The 20,353-nt window shown below is 34.5% G+C and overlaps 1 protein-coding gene across 1 annotated transcript; it reads left to right on the forward strand.

Annotated features, from left to right (window-relative positions):
- Positions 1 to 14,817: 14,817 nt before the first annotated feature.
- LOC127798149 (transcription factor bHLH30-like) lies at positions 14,818 to 18,580 on the forward strand. Its single transcript, XM_052331496.1, has 2 exons — positions 14,818 to 16,304; positions 16,999 to 18,580. The coding sequence occupies exons 1-2, from the start codon at positions 15,759 to 15,761 to the stop codon at positions 17,458 to 17,460; spliced, it is 1,008 nt and encodes a 335-aa protein (XP_052187456.1). The 5' UTR covers positions 14,818 to 15,758; the 3' UTR covers positions 17,461 to 18,580.
- The last annotated feature ends 1,773 nt before the right edge of the window (positions 18,581 to 20,353 follow it).

Raw genomic sequence — 20,353 nt, forward strand, 5'->3', positions numbered from 1 at the left:
ACTTGCAATTGCCATCTCTTTTGTATTCATCTATAATAATTAATGTGCATAATATGCATGTGATGACCAGTAAGTGCTTGTTCAATGTTTTTAACTCTCTATATAATAAAAATGGTTTGGTTTTTTATATTCTTCATTGACAAACCCATATCTTATATATTCTCCTTCAGTTGATTTATTGTTGATATATATAATAATTCAATCTCCTTCACCAAATGCCCTCAATTATTGGTCTAAAAGGTGAAATTGCTCACACCGATTGCCTCTCATATTTGACCCGACAAGACGTGGGAGGAGATTAATTATGATAATCTAACTAGACGTAATGACTAAACTCAAACTCAAACTCACTGTAGACAAAGATTTACTGTGCACAAAGAGTCCTCTGAATTATTGATGGACCACAGAAGCACACCCTCTCAAGACATTGACCACTTTTAATATCCATGGGACAAGACTAGCTAGAATTATTAGGTGCTGAATATATATAGGACTGCTTAAATTCTCTTATGTATCTAATTAAGTTAGCAGACTGCGACAGTGTCTTGCCTGCTAGCTAATCATAGGGAAAGAGATAATCCAGGTTGATTGACCCTATTGCATATCAACCTATCATATCATCATGTGATTACGACCCCGCCAATCTTTTTGTACTTAAAATATATATAGTTTTGCAAAGTGAGTTTATTATATATATATATATATATTCCATTGATTTCTCCCGAATTTTAATTAATCTAAAAGAAATTAAACAATTTGTTCTATTCTTAACATGTAGTAATTTCTGAATGCAAAAGTCAATTAAAAGCTGTGTATCATTAATTAATCCAGTAGTATATTTTGGCTTGGACATTTTTAACATTGATATAATTTAAAAGTACCATCATATATAAATAAATGGAACAACAACAATAGTATATCGTTTTTAATTAATGCATTATATATATATATATATATATCTTGTGTTGGATATATATATATAGAAGCAATTCATTACTGAAATCACAGGATATATATGAACGGTGCCCGGTAACTTTAGATTTCTCAACTCCAATAATGTATTAATGGCAACTGGCCACTTCAATTCATCATCAACTTCAACTGCATATCTGCATGGAAACAAATACTACTCTAGCTAGTACGTACTCTATGCAACTACAACTCCACCCCCCCCAACCCCATTCCTCAACCCCACAAACGGACGCATATATACCACTTCTTCATTCTAATTTGTTAACTTCGACAATTATTATTGATATGTGTTATTCAACTCTCTCTCTTTTTAAAAAAAAAAGAGTATTTATTGTATTTATACTGAATATCAAAGGATATATATATATATAAAGTGTAATTTACCTCTTTTTCTTGTTTCACTTTGAAATATAACAAGCAGAGTACAAAGAAGAAGAGCATATATATATATATATATATATATTCTAGCAGGTGGATCGATCGAGGAAGGATAGATATGTAGAAGCTATAATATATAGCTATATGTGGCCCTTGAAAAAGAAGGAAATTTGTGGTAGGGTAAGATGGAATGTGAATGCTACTAGTATGTATAGACTGTAGCGCGGTCTGTGGGTGTGATCAGTGCCGGTACCGTGCGGCTGATGGATGAGTGACATTATTCCATTCCGACCGACCCAGACAATTGGTGTTGTTTTGTGTATATATGCCTACATGCTGATGCTGATGCTGCCGCTGGATGACGGAGCATTTGCATTGCATATGGTCCTCAAGCTCCCACTTCTCCCTCCCTTATCTCCTCTTCTCTATATAATTAAACAAACATATATCTACCTACTTTCTTTGTTTTTGAGTTGGATTCATCAAATATCACAAAAGGTTACCTGCAGTGTTCGTGCCAATTCATATATTTAAAATTTTAATTTAATGGACTTTGTAGTTTCAGCCCTGTTTAGTTCAGATTTTAGTTATTTTTTTAGCTCAATTGATATCAAGAAGGAAGGAAGGGCGCTCCAAGAGGGGAAAAAGTTTTCTGTAACAGTTGACGTATTTTAATATTATTATTATGTACCAAATTAAATTAATTACACTATTATTATGTGTTCTTTATTAAAATGTATTTATAATTATAATTTATAAATATACGTTTATAAGTAACACGTAAAACTGATTTAGAACATAATGTGTGACGATCTGGAGACACAAAATTCTTTATCGAGAGAGAGAGAGAGAGAGAGAGAGAAAGGCATCTTGAATGCTGGCAGAGCCAGCTGTAGTGATTGGGAAGAAAGCTCAACGGATCACTAAATCCTTCCTCTCTCTCTCTCTCTCTATAAAAGTTGCCAACTACTCTCCTTCGCTAATGTTTGTATTCTTTTCCCAGAGATGGGACCTGAGCTCTGATTTCATGTCTGGCACTATTTGGTCCAAACTCCAACTCAACCAAACCTTTAGATGGTCTTGTCATCGTACTCTAGTTTTTAATTTTGAATTTTAAATTTATTTTTATTTTTATATTTTGTACGTTTATTTTAAATTTTTAAAAAATATGTTTTTATTATTTAAAAAATTATTTCTCAAAATAAAAAAAAATTAAAAAACGAGTTTACAATAAAATTTAAAAAAAAATTATTTTATAATATTTTATTCCTAAACCAGCCATAATCGTTGTCATCAGAGATCATCGACGACCATCGCTGGTTGGAAATTCCCACAATCAGAGCCTATCATTGGAAACGTTAAGTCAAGGAGGTTAACATACACAAAAATGAGCCAAACTTAACGGCTAGATTTCCATAAATCTAATTTTTAATTTTCAACCAAAATTAAAAAATACACTATTAGTCGTCATCGTGGCCGGTGGTTTCTAACGATCAGAGCCAACCACTTGACACTCTCATCATTATTGACCAACATACTCAAAAATCAGTAAGATCCAACGCCCAAATCGCTATAGATCTAACCTTAAACTTTCAGTCAAACTTAATTTTTGGGCGACTGAGGTGGTGGAGAGAGAAAGAGAGAGACGGCAGTGGTGGGAGCAACAGTGGGGGAAGTTTCTATGGTTGGCGGGGTGCGGCGACTGGGTGGGTGTGAGCGGTGTTGGCGGGCTCTCTCAAGGTCGAGGCTGATGGGGTGTAAGCGACGATGGTGTGAGCGACGACGATGATGATGTAAATGTGATGACCAAAGGCCTTGGCCATTAATGGCGGCCACTTGGAGAAGGAGAGGACGAGATGGTGGAGTAGGCGATGAGTGCAGAGAGAGAAAGAGGGAGGGGTGTCCATTTTCCCTATTTTGGATTTTCCAACATGTTTTGGTTAAAAATACTAAAAATAACAAATGTTGTATTGAATTTCCTTTACAATTTTTTTTTATTTTTAAAAATTTGATTTTTAAAATAATAAAATAAAGATATTTTTACTATTTAAAAAAATTAAAAATAAAGGCTTGATCTTCTCTCCCTTTAAGTCTCTCGTTTTATTTATTTCTTCACACATGAAAGCCCTGTTCTTCACACTGCATTCCTTCCTCCCCATTCGAAGTTATTGTCAAGCTAGCTGGGCTTTAAAGTTTTGTGGGCTCTGGCCCAATGTTTCGTGGCCTTTTCTGTGGGCCCAGTCCTCTGTGTCCATTAATTTACAGTGCTTCTGACAAGAATCAATCAGGTGGATCGGACAAAATACCACCATCAATATTTTTGTTCTGTTTGGCCCAATTGCATGGTTGTATTCTTATTGGAATTATTCTTAAACAGAACAAATTATTGTTTTATCTTTCATTTCTTTAAAATATTTTGGTTTATAGATTCATTTTTCGATTATTCCTTTAAGGAATATATCGTACCTACTTTATCATTAATTAGTTATTTGCTAAAAGTAATTCTTCTTTAAAGGATTAATTTAACTTCCCCAATTAATTAGAATAAGATTATTTCTGAATTAAATTAAATTCAACTCTATAATGTTTTTTTTGTGTTAAAAGAATTGTTGTTCCAAGTACTTATTTTTGTTTTTCCAAAAATTAAAATTAAAAAAAGAAAGAAAGAAAGAAAGAAAGAAAAGTTTTTTATTGATTAATTCTTAATTAGTTAAATCCATACCACATAATAAATTAATATTATTGAGGGAAATATATAATGGAATATATGTTGTGATAATAACATTAACAGGAGCCGTGAAAAAGGGTATATTTCTGGGAGACAGTATGGATTAGGGCTTCACTTTCGGCTGTGGGAGAAATGAATTATATTGAGAGCAGAGCATATTGGCAAATCATTGACTCCTATGCATGCAAAAAAAAAAAAAAAAGCTTTATAATTGTGGTGTTTATTTGACTATTTAAAAGTAAAAGGATGGACACAACATCACCTGATCATTAGACAACATGGTAATGCTATATATATATATCTATCAAGGCTCAAGGATCTTGATTGGACATTGAAATCCAAGTGAAAGCCGACCCCAGCTTGGTAATTCAAAAAATATTCTTCTTAATGTTAATTAAATTTGATAAACTTAACAATCTAAGTCTAGTTTAAAAAGATGGAGGTCCGGGCCACAGTGGATGATTGTGACTGCGACTTGGGGGGGGGGGGGGGGGGGGGGGGGGGGGGACTTGTTGACTATGCATCTGTGACTGTGGGATCCAATCCAATTAATTTCACTTTCCGACAGACAGAAGCGATTTATTGGATATTGCTTGATTCTTCTGATATCTTGCTCTCTTCCATCGATCCCCCTCCCCCCTTTTCCACCCATTTTTAATGTAATCATTAGCAAACTTAGTGTTTCTCACTGTACATTGTCCAAGTTCTTGTAATGGGATATGAATCAATATCTTCTGGCCGGTCCCATTTAGCTTCAATTTTTGGCAAAACCTCGGGTTAAATTCTTGTCCCATTTAGATTATTGTATGATTCTCACAACTGAGCCTAATTAACCCAAACGGACATTTGTCTTTTGTTTTTGCCTCTCATTTCAGATTTTTTTTTTTTTAAAGTTTTAATTCACTTCTTAACGTTGTTGTTCTTGTTTAGGGGATCACCTAAACAGTCCATCCATATTTGTCTCAATCTAATCTTTACACTCAGTACCCATCTTCCACTTGATACCAAAACAAAATTTGAGGTTTGTTATCAAACTCCCACTTTCCCCAGTTGGGCACTTCCCAAGGAATAAACTGAAAGTGACCTTTCCTGGAAATTTGATGTACGCATGAATGCCAACGAATAATTAATAACAGAGAAAGTTTATTCATCGACATAATAATATAATTTTTTTTTGTATCTAATTAATAATTTTTGTTAGAGATATAGAATTTGATTCGACTTATGACACTTCAATAGAATTAGCATGAGAGTCTTATTGTCTAATCAATGAAGAAGCGCCAAGGGAGTAATGTCTTTCACGGGAACACTGCGTCACATAACTCCCAAAAACTAAACAAATTAAGAATTGAGAGATTTGTTTTTGAAATTTAAAACAAATTAAGAATCTTATTCAAATTAAAAGTTCTATTTTATTTAGTTTTTCTCTATAAATATGTGAGCCTAATTCTTGTAATGATAATTTTTTAAACATAATAAAAAAAACACCTAATATGATCGTAAATATAGACAATCTTTATCGAACCATGTAAATTTTATCTAATTTTGTTTCAACTTTTTTTTGTTTCACTTCATTTGTTCTAACAAACCCTTAAAGTGTGTTTGATTGCACACATTTTTCATAAAAAATATGTAATTATTACACATTTTTTGTGAAAAATAATCAAACACTCTTAATTTTTTCATGAAAAAATATATATAGTACAACTATTTAAAGCTTATTTTCATGGAATTCATTTTCTAAGGGGGTGAGATGGTTTTTATTTTCTAGGCAATATTATCTAAAATTAAATTCTAGGTAATGTAATTAAACACACCTTTAGAGTGTGTTTGATAGCATGAAAAATGTCCCATCCAAGGAATTGAATTCTATCTTGAGTGTTTGACACACTATATTTTTCATGAAATTGAATTTCATGATATAACCATTAAAGCTTGTTTTTGGCTATTTTCTATGGAAAATTCCATCTAGGGGGAGATGGTTTTTATTTTCTATGTAAGTTGAAAAATACTTTCCTTTCCACCTAAATGCTATCAAACACACCCTTAATGTCTTGGCTAAAAGTCCACATTCAATAATCAGTATATTTAGATGGTTAATGGCTTAAAATAAAGCCAGAAGATTGGGTGGTAAAGGTTTATAGTTTTTTTTTTTTTTTTTTGAATAAGACCTTTTGATCAACTTTTGAGAAATAATACTGAGTGTGCTTGATTTTTTTAATTCTAATTATATTTTTTTATATTATTATTAAAATTATTAATATAATAAAAATATTATCGTATTTTCTCCTCTTTTCCCTTTATACTAGTTTTCAATTCAATGAATTAGCTAGAATTCACTAGTTTGTCGATTTTTTTTAATCTTTTTAACTCTTAATTTTTCTATCTTCTAGATGATTAAACCATTATCGAATTGGAAATAGATTGACAAATAATTAAATTTTAAATAATTCACCATACAAAGAAATAAGAGGGAGTGGGAGAGAAAATGAAAAAGGGTATTTTTGTCATATTTAAACTTTTGTATGTAAAACTACAAAGTCAAATAAGATCTTTTATCATTTTGTAAATATAAAATTAAGGGGATTATGTCATTCGATCAAACCTCGTATTATACCTATTTTTTAATATAAGTTGGGATTGAAATGGAAAACACAAAAGACAATTGCCCCAAAGCGGGGCGCCAACTGAAGTGAGCAAAGGCTCAAGCGAAGCATCCAGAAGAATAAGAGAGGATGGATGTTCATATATAGGAAGGACAGAATAAGGTCTTTCTTTCAGTGCCTACCTCGTGGACATTTGGAAACTGTGAAGCGTCGACGAATGACAGGACGCAGGGTCTGAATGCATCAAACCACTTTTAACTCTTCTGGGGGGCCACTAACTACTGTTTGTTTAGACGTCAGAGTTTGAACCGATCCATCCATATATATATATACATTTATATATAGATATAGCAGCTGAGCTGACATTGATTATTTTCTCAGTGGGGAATTGATCATCAGCCAGCTGCCATGGCCAAACATAAACAGTCGCAGATCAATTGAGCGAGCGAGCGAGCGAGCGGTAGTCGTCTTCTACAGCCGGGCGCATAATCATTACCCCAATAGAGTAGTCGTCATGTACCAACCACACATTAACCTTCATTCTCATCATCAGATCAGATCAGATCCGTGTGTGTGTGTGTGTGTATTATAGATGGAGCTTGATTTTGCCACAAGTTTTAATTTCTATGTAAGCATTAACACTACAAAGCATGGGCAAAGTTGGTGAAGTGCCATTCTAATGATGGAAATCAATCCAAAACCAAACTTCCATTTCACCTTTTGCCAGTGACCAGTAGGCCCCAATCTTCTAAAATACCACAGTAAAATAATTGATGTTTTAATTTATCAGTAAAGTATACTTTCCCATCAGAAAAAGTAACGCTATATATATATATATGTGTGTGTGTGTGTGTGTGTGAGTGTGTGTGTGGTTGTAATGAATTGTGTTTAGCACCCAACCACGCAGGGTCGAATTAAGATTAGATGGGACTGTTGGTGATAATTATTTTAGTGATTTTTTATTAATATAAATAAATAATAAAAAATATATATTTTTATTTTTTGATATGTAAAATTATTAATTAATTTTTTTATTTAAGTTTATAAAGTAAATAATTTTCAATTGACAATATAACCAAATTACTTAATTTTTGTGATATAATTGAATGTAAATAAGATTTATTAATTTTAATTTTGAAAAACTTCCTTATGCTAAACTACAATAACAAGAATGATTAATAGTATTTTATAAACTATCCATACATTTGAAAAAAAAAAATTTACCTTTTTCTTATAAAATTTACTATCAAAAGTGGTGTTTTTATTTCTATAGTTATAATTCCTTTTAAAACTTTTAATTTTAAAAATAAATCTAAACAATCAATATATGAGAACATGTCATATTTTAGAAAATTTTCAATATTTAAATATTTTTTTTCAAATTTTGAAAACACTTTAACTAGATTGGGTATTACACGGACGATATGAATATATTAGATTTATTTGCATCAAAAGTCAAATTAGACCTGTCATTTAATGAATAGAGTATACAAATTAGAATTTGTTGAAAATTGTATATTTTATCTCATCCAGTTTTCAAGGAGAGAAAATAAATTATAATAAATTTAATTTATAAATGTAACATAATAGTAGTTTGTCTAATTATATCTCCAGATTTATTTATTAATTTAGATTATTCACATCACCAATGAACATGACTACCCACTCTCATTTTTAATTTTTATATTGTTCTAGATTAGATAGGTTGTCTTTTGGGTTAAACCAAATTAATGTAAGAAATACACTATTTGATGCAGTTTCAGCCGATACGAGGAATACACTAGTTGACACATCTTCTACCAAATTAAACCAATTTTTCCTAGCTTGTATGCTTTTCTCTTTTTGGGGGGCCCTAGGCACTACAACCACGTAAATCACAAATCGTTGTGGAATATGGTTGTCTGGCTTTCCTTGCACGTAGTTGTCTATTTTCTGTGACAAGAATGTAATAATTGATGCTTTTGAGATAGCGAGCGTTCCCCCTACTCAAATTGCTTATCAGATTCAAACCTTTGTTTGAACTCGTTTGTTCTCCATGCGCTTCTATCGCTCATTGCAAGGTTTAGCTTTTCCCCATTTCTGGCGGCTTTCACCTTTGTGTTTCAACTAGCACTTTTCATTGTCCAAATGTTTGTTCAAATGCTATTGATTCTCTTGATTGTAAGTGTGGTCTTTTTTGTAGGGTCTTTGGTAGGAATGCCTCTTGTCCCTCTCTTCTTTCTTGCGCAATCCCTATGTTGTTGTTATCATAAGGATTAGATTTCACATGTATTATATTTTCTTGGGGAATGGTGTTGGCTTTGATGGATGATCTCCTTTAGACTTGATGAAGGCCTCTTGTGGGCCAGCCTTCATTATCAACGACTGCTATCATCCTTGTTCAGTGGCTTTTCAGTGCTCTTCCCATGTTCTCCCGTGCCTTTATCGCTATGGGGTGCATGCAGTTAGTCTCCCATATTTTATTTTATTTCTAGTTTATTTTATTTTCGCATCACATGTTTGAAGCGGTTGTGCGGTTTTGTTTCCTTTTCTAATGTGAGTATGGGTCTGTTTCTTTGTATTTTTTTGCGGGATCTGTCCCGATGGTCTATTGTAAACATTAACCCGCTTTTTTCTTTTTAATATATTTTTCATTTACAAAAAAAAAAACCACATAAATCACAAAAAGGAGAAATAAAAATTAAATGAAAAATATATTAATATATAAAAAATTTAACTTGATTTTGGTCAATAATCTAGGTTCACTATCTTAGCTCAAGAGACTAATCCACTAATAATTAAAGTGAACAAACATACCTCATATATAGCTTTAAGTCGCTAGTAACACCACACCCCACTAATCAAATTGAACAAATATAGTTCACAGTTTCAGGGAATTAAGTAGTAACACCACAAATCTCATAGCTTAATAACCTGAACACATGTGTATATATCTCAATTTATGAACCAAAACCGCGTATTTGCAAATACCAAATCATCATCATATATATGAACAATTACTAATTAAGATGAAGTGAGAATGATACTGTATATATATTTTTGTAAATAGTGGTTAGTGGTCATACCATTCTGAATATATATAGTAAAATGTTTGTTTGTATATTATTTATTTTTCTTGTACCTGAACAAATAAATTAATTGTTCAAATTAATTATATATATATTGCCTCAATATTAATTTAAGTTCCCAAAAGAATGAAAAGGTGGATCAAAGGAGCCCTACATTTAGATCTAGCTAGCACATGACGAATCTATACGCTTGTGGAGTGGCTTACAAAATTTGCCTCCAATATGCCATAGAATGATACTGACATGTGAGAATCATGCACTTGCATATATATTATGTGGGAAGTCGTGTACCCTCAGAGAATAAAAATATAAATAAGAACAACTTGGTAATTAATTGTTTGCATTAAATTAATAAATAGTGATGATCGCACTCAAAATATTCGCGTTATAATGATCTGCTCGGTTATCGATCAGGTTTAAACATTTTTAAGGATGAATTTACAAATTAATTTTTTTTTTTTGTGTTTATGTAATATATATATGAAAATTTGTAAGTTATATAAAAAATTATGTAAATTGTTGATATTTATACATTAAACAATTGGTATATTATATATATATATATATACATACATATGTAATGTTCTTTCTGTTTTGTAATATCATGTTTTTGGGGATTTTTGAACGTTTATTAGGCTTCTTTTATATAATGCATGGTTCTTGGATATGGTGGTGTCTTCTAAGGTGTTGGATCAGTTGGTGTTATGGGATGTGGAGAGACAGTCAAGAGTCTAGCTAATTGCTCTCCGGATGCCACCTCTTTCGAGTCATCTTCTAGTCCTCTTTCGAATGCAAACCTGTCGGGATCACTCCCATGCTTTCCATTGGAATCTCTGAGCCATAGCTAAAGTACGTCGTAAGCCCGTGTCCATTGCAGGCCCTCGCCTCTTGGCTGTCTCCCCCAAGCCCTTTGGTCTTTTTGCCTTTGCGGATGCTTCTCCTATTCTTTGACGCCATCGGTCGATCCCATGGTCCTTTCTAGTCTCTTTGTTTGGCTTTGGTATGTAAGGGTTTGGCCATCCCTCTCCTCTTGCGCTTGTAGGTGTTAGTTTGGCTTGGGTTTTAATTGTATTGTTTAGCAAAAAGAGAAATATATATTAAATGATAAACTATTAATTAATTTATCAAAATGATTTATAATTATGAAAGTATTAATTACTATTAATATTCTATACAATTTTTAATAAAAAAATTGCGAAACATGGTTTTTGAAAATATAGAACTTTAAATTAGAATAATATAACTTAATAAAAAAAAAAGATATTAGAAAGAAAAAAGTCAATATTAATGTAGCTTATAATTATAAAAATAACTTTGGACACATTTTTTTAATGGTATTTTTACATAAAATATGAAATGAAATCATTAATATGCCAAGAACATATCATGAGTAGGGACAAAACGTCATGACAGCGTGGGTTTGATGTCATCATAAACCCCACAAACAAAGGCTCCTTTGTGGGTGTAATGGGTCGTGGTAGTGGAGTTATCATCAAACTTTTGAATAAGAGATTAAAAATAACACACAATGCAATCTGAAAAAGTTATGAGAGAAAATAAAAAAAGTTGACAAGGACGGAGACCGAAGTAGCCATGCGTGTGACCACCAAAAGAGCAGAGAGGACCCTTCTAAAGGACCCCCTTCCCTAAGCCTCCATGTCCTAAAGCCAAAAAAGAGTACCACAATATTCTGAGAGAGAGAGAGAGAGCAGCGTTCATCAGCTATGGACTGACTTTGATCATGGTGGTAAAAGAAAAGGGCTGGGAGCAGGAGTAGCAGGAAAGGCATTGGAAATGAGCTTGTTGGTAATTAATTAAATGCATGGTATTATATTCACACACATATATATACATGCTAGTGCCTATATATATATATATACATATTCATGTTGGCTCTACAAGGCATAAACACGTTACGATTATGATGCTAGAAAGGGATATAAAAGGTTCGTAGGGTTGATGATTTTTGCTTTACTTTTGGCGGCCAATCTTCTTATTAACCGTGTAATTACCCTGACCCAGCTGCTCATCCCCCTTTCACCCACAACTTTTTCTCTCTCTCTCTCTCTCTCTCTCTCTCTCTGCATGTGTAAGTGTGTCTGAATGTGCATAAACATTCTTGAGCTTCAAGATAGCTGGTGTTAATTAAAAGAGGCTTTATTATTACCCGTTTTAGGGCCAACCAGCCAACCACCAGCAGCAAAATGAGAGGCTCCTCTTTGAGCTCGGGAATGTCAGAAGTCATTGCAAAATTCTCCTTTTTTTTGGCCTTTAATTTGAAGGGAAGGGAAGGGAAGGGTTATAAAACTCACCAAGAAAGCAAAAGCGTTGAGATTGGTTGTGCTTGTGAAAAACAGAAAGTAATATTGCTTTTGAAAGATAGATGATTAATATTTTGTTTCTTCTGGACATATAAGAAGAGAAAATTAATGTGTTGTGATGAATTAATTGTGATCATAATGCCCATTATCTTTGACTTGCATATAGGATGATGGACTACTTAACCCCGGCCCCTCCAATAACAAAGATTTGCATGCTGATCAAGTTGAATAATGTACTAAATATAGATTAAGTTGGAAGAATATTATAACTTGTTTAAGAAGATAAATCACATAATATGTTGCTTTCTTGTGTGCGCGCGTATTAATTGCAAGGATATACCTGTTATATATAAACACACACATAGTGGTATATACATGTGTAGGAGCGATTCTGGTCACAAAAACTTAACACGGTGCCGAGGGCAATTATGTAACATTCTCCAAAAACAATAAAGTTATTGAAGTTGCGATTTCGCCCTCTACTAAAATATGGAAATGCAGAATATAAACGTGCCAAAAAATGTTGCTTGTACGTGGTTTTCTTCTCTTCTTCTTTTTTTGTTATTGTTTTTCTGCCTCCAAATTTAACAGAAACTAGAGTAGCCTTGAATACACACACACACACACACACACACACAATATATATTATGCACGTATCTAGCTAGAATATATGATATAATCCTCTGAAATCAAACTTTTGTCTTGACTTTGAAAATAGTACACCATTTTTTTTCAGAAATTAAAGGTAATGATGTGCATAAAAAGGACGATCATTCTTTCTTGAATTGTTGCTATAAAATAGATTAATAAATACATAAAAATAGAATTAAGAGAGGCAAAATTTGAACTCAAAAAGCATTCAGGCCCCTCATAAAAGAAAATTCGGACTCCTAGATCATGCGTTTTTGCCTATTAATTGATAGTGCTACAATTTCTGCTGGCGAGAGGTCTTTTGGAGATTTCTTTTATTTTTTTCTTGGCTTGGTATGTTAGAGCTTCTTCTCTCTGTATCTTTTATCTGCCTTCCTTTAATATTAAGAAAAGGAAAAAAATAAAAACATTTAGGGAGAATGGCAAATTTGATCTGACTTGCAAATCAAAAGTTAATACATTGTTTTTATGCCATTTAGGTAGGAGGGCAAATAGATTTGTATATATAGAGCTTGTTAAGACATTACATTTAATTTCTTCCATCATCTTTCTTTCTTTCTTTCTTTTTTAATGAAACTCTTTCTTTTGATCTATATTAGATAAACTTTTAATTAAATAGTCAGTTTCGGGGATAGCGTAAACAATGAGGTGACTAGATTTACTACTATTTTTAGAGGCAAATTTAGTAATTGTCTCTAATTATTTTTAAAGGCAGATGAGTTATGTGTTATTTTAGAGCCATATATATTCAGAAATAATCTCTAATACTTTTAAATATGCAGGTTTCTAAAAACAAAATTAAAATGTTTTAAAAAAATGAAATTTATTATAGCGTAGCTAGCATGTTACTGGTAATGGAAAAAGTTAAATTAACTTAGTGCGCATCTCTACTTAATTAATGGAAAAATCGTTTCCATACATCATTTCAACCACTTGGGGGACTTCACCTCTCCATCTCAAACTTTACAATAGTTTACATGAACTGAGAAAAACAAATTCAAAATGCAAACGCTATATAATAACTATTTTCTATCATTTATTAAATTTTTTAGTATGTATGTATTTAAAATATATCTCTTAACATGGAGGTTCTGCAGAGTGGGTTAATATTTTACTACCTCTTGACTCAAACACATCTAATAGAATTTTTTTTTTTATCAAAATCTAATTCCTCAAATCATGCATCCTAGTACGTACGTTTGGATCGACTACAATGAAACTTAACAGGGTTTTGTATAATTAACGTAGAAACACTTAAGAAAGGAATGAAAGAGTGACAGCTTAGCAAAGAGCAATGGAGTTCACATTATGATTTACAGAAAAAAAAAAAAAATGGAGTTCACATTATGCTAGCATTCTTTCAGATAGTTATTTGAATGATGCCAGTGACTTTTGTTCTTTTCTCAGAAAAGAGCAATGGAGTTCACATTACGCTAGCATGCATTATTGTAGACAGGTATATATTACTTGTATATATTTGAAGTGCCTTCTTTAACTATATTATTATAAGAATATTACGCAAATAAATGTGTTAGTTAGAAATTAAGTTAATTATTATACAGTGAAATACAATTTTTAAATTGCATGAAGACATATAATATTAGTGAATGTGTAATTCTCATTGTTTTGTAAAAGAATATATAATAGTTTTCTTAATATATAATAGGAAGTTAATAAGTGTCCCTTAGATTCTGTACTGAATACTAAAGAATATATAATCCAGGGCCTCTGAGGTCTTAACAAGTGTGCCGCTTGAGCAATATTTCATCATAGCTGCTCAAATATAGCGCCTTCCCAAAGGCTCCCTCAAGTGTTTACTTGGAAAGATCGAGCCAGTAATTCACGGCAGCAGAAGCAGAGGCAGTACACTTGATTAATAATAATACACATATGCAAGTGAAATCGAGGAAACTTAGATGCGCAAAGAACTAACATTCATTTGGAGAGAGAAAAATGCAGATAGATAGATAGAAAGAGAGGAGTGTGTTCCAAGACACAATCATTACATGGGTCTCGGGCAAGCAGAAAGCCTTGGCTTGGCGTGGAAATTGCGAGAGAGAGAGAGAGAGAGAGAGAGAGAGAGAGAGAGAGAGAGGCCATGAGAACGTGGGGGCTTGACCGAGGAGGTACCAAATACAAAGCAAACCTAGAAAGCCCTTTTATCATGATGCAACACTTGTGTACTCTCTCTCTCTCTGGCTGGGCTGCTTTATTAATATTGTCTTTGGTCGGTCGACAATCTGTGAGTTGTGTGTTCACTGTGTTGTGTTGTGTTTGTGTTTCCTGCCCCCCCGCCCCTCTCTCTCTCTCTCTCTCTCTCTTCTGCTGCCGCACCGTCACTAGCAGAGCAATGATACACATTGGACCAATCAGAAAGCAACTATATTCTAATATTCTTTAGTTTTTTTATGTGAGATACCCAGTCTTCTGATAGCAAAAGAAAGAAATGGATAGTGAGAGAGAGAGATAGAGAGAGAGAGAGGGTGAAATGCCGTAAGAAGAAAGGAAAGGAAAGGTGTGTGACCAACAACAGTACTTCCACACCTCTATATATTAGGGGGTGGGGTGGAAAAACCAAAAAGATGCACAAGGCCAAAAGGAAAGCTTTGCTCAAGCTCAGGATAAAAAGGGTTCCGCCTCATCTCCCCCACAAAGCCTGTGCCAGAAAACCCAACTCATATATATATATATATATACAGAGAGAGAGAGAGAGAGAGAGAGAGAGAGAGAAATTAGCAGGAAAGACCAAAGACCCTTTCTTTCTTCATCCCTAATCAAATCAAGCCGTGTCTTTACTTCCTTTTCCCTTCTCTTCCTTAATATCCCTTTTGGCCCCCTTCCCCCAGAGCCAGTCCAATTGATCTTTGATCATTTTCTTTATATTCTCCCTTTTCGTCTTTATCTGATGGAAAGTCGAGAGATGATTAGGGAACAACCCTAAAGTCCCTGAATTCCCAACTTGTTTTCTTGATTCACACATACATATATAAAGATATATATACATATACACAGTGAAGCCAACAGGTATATAGCCATGGATATGATGTGTGGGAAAAAGGAAGAAGAACAAGGCGACTGCTCCCAGAGTATTCACAACATGCAAACTTACCAAGAGCAATTCTTCCTCCATCAACAGATGCAACACCAAAACAGTACCGATGCGTTTATAAACGGAGCTAGGTCAAGTTTGATCTTCCCCGATGTCTCTCCAATCCTCCCATGGTCCCTCCCGCCGGTTCACTTGAACCCGGTTCGCGACAACGACCCGTTTATCGTCCCTCCAGCACCGTCGCCGTACGGCGGTTTATTCAACAGAAGATCGCCGGCTCTGCAATTTGCCTACGATGGTTCATCGTCGGACCACCTCCGGCTCATATCGGACGCGCTCGGCCAGGTGGCTCAGCCGGGCTCTGCGCCGTTCGGCCTCCAGGCAGAGCTGGGTAAAATGACGGCTCAAGAGATCATGGATGCCAAAGCCCTTGCGGCTTCCAAGAGCCACAGTGAAGCCGAGAGGAGACGGAGGGAGCGAATCAACAACCACCTTGCCAAGCTCCGCAGCTTACTCCCCAGCACCACCAAAGTAAGAAATGTTTCATATAGCCGCGTTTTTAATCATAAATTATTGACGCTTATATGTGTGTAAATCATTACCAACCATAAGCATAATCTTAGCTTCTCATTATAGCATTCTGGATTACATTGTACTATGCTTTTTTGGCTAAGAGATCTCCGTAGATTGCCTTTAGATTCCGCTTGCAAAAAAAAATCCTAATGGCCCATAAGCAAGAATTTTGATTGTGGGGTGGCATATTTCAATTTGATTTCGGTTCGTTTCCTACTGGTTTGATTGGTGAATTGTACCTTTTCGGTTCCATTTATGTTCTTTGGTCTGTGTAAGTCCCGAGGAAAGAAAAATGAAAAAAGGCATATGCGTTAATGTCGCTTGGTTGATATGATAAAGAGAAACCAGCCGGCAGTTAAAAAGCTTCCATGGAAAATTCTTGCCGGATTTGCAGTCAAACTCGGACGAGGAATGAAAAGAAATGAAGACAGACAAACAAGCATTCTTGTCAGTCTCTACATACCAGGCCTAGAAACCCCGCAATATATAAAAGACTCCCAACTTTCGAGCTTCAATGATCTATAAAACCATTCTCTTCTTTTCATCTAAGTAGCCTATTCTCGAGGGGTTTTTAGGGTTCTAATGATTCTTCCTTGAATAATTCTAGTAGATATCTATCTAACTGGGTTTTTATTAACTCTTTGATTGTTAGACGGACAAAGCTTCATTGCTGGCTGAAGTGATACAACATGTGAAGGAACTTAAACGCCAAACTTCTCTGATTGCGGAGACGAGTGTGGTGCCTACTGAGGTTGATGAACTAACCGTAGATGCATCGGACGAAGATGGCAGGTTTGTGATCAAAGCTTCACTGTGCTGTGAAGACAGGTCCGATCTCTTGCCGGACCTCATTAAGACATTGAAAGCTTTGAGACTCAGAACGCTGAAAGCTGAGATTACAACTCTGGGTGGACGGGTAAGGAATGTCCTGCTTATTACCGGCGAAGAAGAATCCGGCGGCGGTGGAGACCAGCAGCAGCAGCAATACTCTATAAGTTCGATCCAGGAAGCTTTGAAAGCAGTAATGGAGAAGACAAATGGGGACGAGTCTTCTTCGGGGAGTGTTAAGAGACAAAGAACCAATGTGAATATCCTTGATCATAGGTCTCTTTGAACAAGATTTTCACTATATGTTCACTCTTATTTCCCCCTTCTTTTTGTGTGCCTTTTGTTTGGTTTCCTTTTCTTTGGGTGTGTCTTGCGCATTTTCATCTTCAAAAAACTAGGATGGTGGTGTCATTATGTTTTCTTCATTACTCCTGCATGGACTCCCGACCGGTCGATCAGCCATGGCTTGAAAGTAGTGCTCCGGTGAGTTCCTCTTTCCTTACTTGATCTCTACTCACCTTCGCAAATGCTTATGGTCTTTCCCCTTGTTAATTTATGAAGAAAAAAGAAAAGGGAAAAACCATTTAGAGAGAGAGGGAGTGGATTGCTCGTGGTTGTTGGGCATTCCAATTTCCTTGTGTTTGGTTTGGTTGTACACAATGCTAGTTGCGGAGAGAGAGTCTGATTGGTTCGTTAGGAGGAAAGGAACAGTGTAGGGATCTTTTTCGTGAGGAGAGAAACCTTAGATCAAGTCCCAACATAGAAAATGTTGGACTTTGATTGCTTGGAGCTATATAGTCCGGTTTTGAAGCAAACAAGCAGTTTGGAGTTTTGTTTCATATAGTGACATTTGTTATCTCCATCTCTCGTCATCAGTGAGTAGCATTTATGATCATAAGCATGGTGACGATATACTTGTCGTCATCTCTATGCAAGCAATGCGTTGGCCGGCCCCACACTCACCATCTCCACCATCATCTCCTCCGCCTGCAGTTGTTTGGTCATCAGGCTTCCAGCTGAATCTCTGGTCTCTCCATTGTGCGGAAAGCAAAAGGGAAAAAACAGCCTCGAAGAAGCATGCAACTAATAAGTCAGAAGAGCTAGCAGCCAGTGATGGAGTCCTCAATGTGGGAAATATATATATATATATATATATGTATGTATGTATGTACACAGGCTACGTAATGTGGCCCAGCCCCCCTTTTTTTGTTGTGATATTTCCCTTTTTATTTTCCTTACCGTGGAAGTGTATTGGTCTGCAGTACTACACCACTAGTTTTCTCTGGTGCGGTTTATGAATTATACATTCTAGATTACATAATATATATTGTGCTCGGCTTAGGGTTTGATCTGGGAACTGCCAACTCTTTTTAGTATATATAAACTGTTGGAAAAAAAATTATACCCTTTGGATTTTTCCTTATACAAGCATGCTCTCTCTCTCTCTCTCTCTCTCTCTCTCTCTCGTGTGGATTATAAACATGTTAATTAAAAAATTACTAATATGATCATACAAGTAATTTTAAGTGAAAGAACATAAAATAGGCATATTACTTCTGAGCCAAAATAAGCAGCCGATTAAGTAAAATACTTAATTTTGTCACTTCCTTTTTATAATATTTATTGATAATAAAACAAGGTGCCGATATTTGCTTACTTACGATAAAAAGGAAACTGATACAGTTTTTGAGTTTGTTAGTTGGAACAAAGGAGCCGACTATAAGTGACATATTCAGTATGATCCTCACTTGTTTTTAATTCTGAAAAGCGAACAAGAGGTGGACTGGGTATTTTAAAGCAACAAAATTAATTTGAACTATAAAACTAGTTAGTTAATTTGTGCCAGAATATGTAAACATTACGTGCAGCTACTTTCGTGAATGGTGATGTGTTTTGATGCCCGCTTTGTGAGGCTATAAATGGTGGCAAGTACTGGAAATGATAACATCACATATGCACTGGCTGAAGTTTTCGCCTGCAATATCCAGTAGTACTTTGTAGACTGACAAAACACACTCTACTGTACTACGACAACTACCAGCTAGATTGATGATTCTAATGATCTTACAGGGATGAATAATGAATTAATAGTCAGTGTCATCGTCCCTAAGTATGTTTTCATTGTGTACATATACACACATATTCATGTTTTAATTTCTAGTTGGAATGATATAATATACTAGGTTATACAAAAACGAAAATGAAAATAGAAATACAGAAACAAAGATTTTTTTAAAAAAATAAACATAAATAAGAGCCGAAAAAGAGATAGAAAGCATTTTAAAATTGAAAAAATGACTTCTCTTAGCTGTTTCCGTGCAATATTGATAATATATACATGTACACTCGCAAGATCACGTCATCTCTCATTCTCATTCGCTTCATTATTAATCTGTGGCAAAACCGAAGGAGAACATATATAATCGTGGAATTACAGCCTCCAAAAACTCTATATGATTTATTGGTTGCAGCCCAGCAGCAGATGTAAATGATTGGAATATTTTTTCAAAGTCCTACAACTACAAGGATGTGTCAACCTTAGTGAAAGCTCAAGAATTGGAGAGAACATAGAACGCAAATTAAGAATAATAGTACGTAGTGTCTGAAAAACCAAAGCTTTTAACCCTTCAAACTCGTCATTTTGTTAAGCTCACATCCCACTGCTACTGTAATTTATTTCGATAACGAAATTATTGGTTTTCTCTTAAAGATCCCACAGCATATGTTTTCTCAATCATTAAATGCAAGTATGGCATATATATATATATATATAGTTAAGGGCTTCAGTTCGGGCCATACTTTTATAGGCTCTGGGTATTGGCCTACGTCATGTATTTTGGTACATGTTGTTCCATATGGGATTTCTCTGTTATGAACATCAGAAAAAAAGAAGAAGTAATAAAACACAATGAACTTCCCTACTATACCCTCATAACACCCTATTCATCCCTTGGTTACGACAGCCATACATCACATGTGAGTTCTGGGGAGACAGGAATGAAAAGTGAAATTCAATATCTTGTTATCCTTGCATATTGCACTTATTCTTTAATTTCTACTGGTAATTAACGGGCCATGTCTTGGAGCTTCAACGTTTATTGGTTATTATTATTATTGATGTGTCGCCAAAAAAAAAAAAAAAAATGTTAAGCTGAAAGAACATGGGAGACCTAAGACGA

Source organism: Diospyros lotus, chromosome 3, assembly GCF_014633365.1.
Source record: "Diospyros lotus cultivar Yz01 chromosome 3, ASM1463336v1, whole genome shotgun sequence".
NCBI classification, from domain to species: Eukaryota; Viridiplantae; Streptophyta; class Magnoliopsida; order Ericales; family Ebenaceae; genus Diospyros; species Diospyros lotus.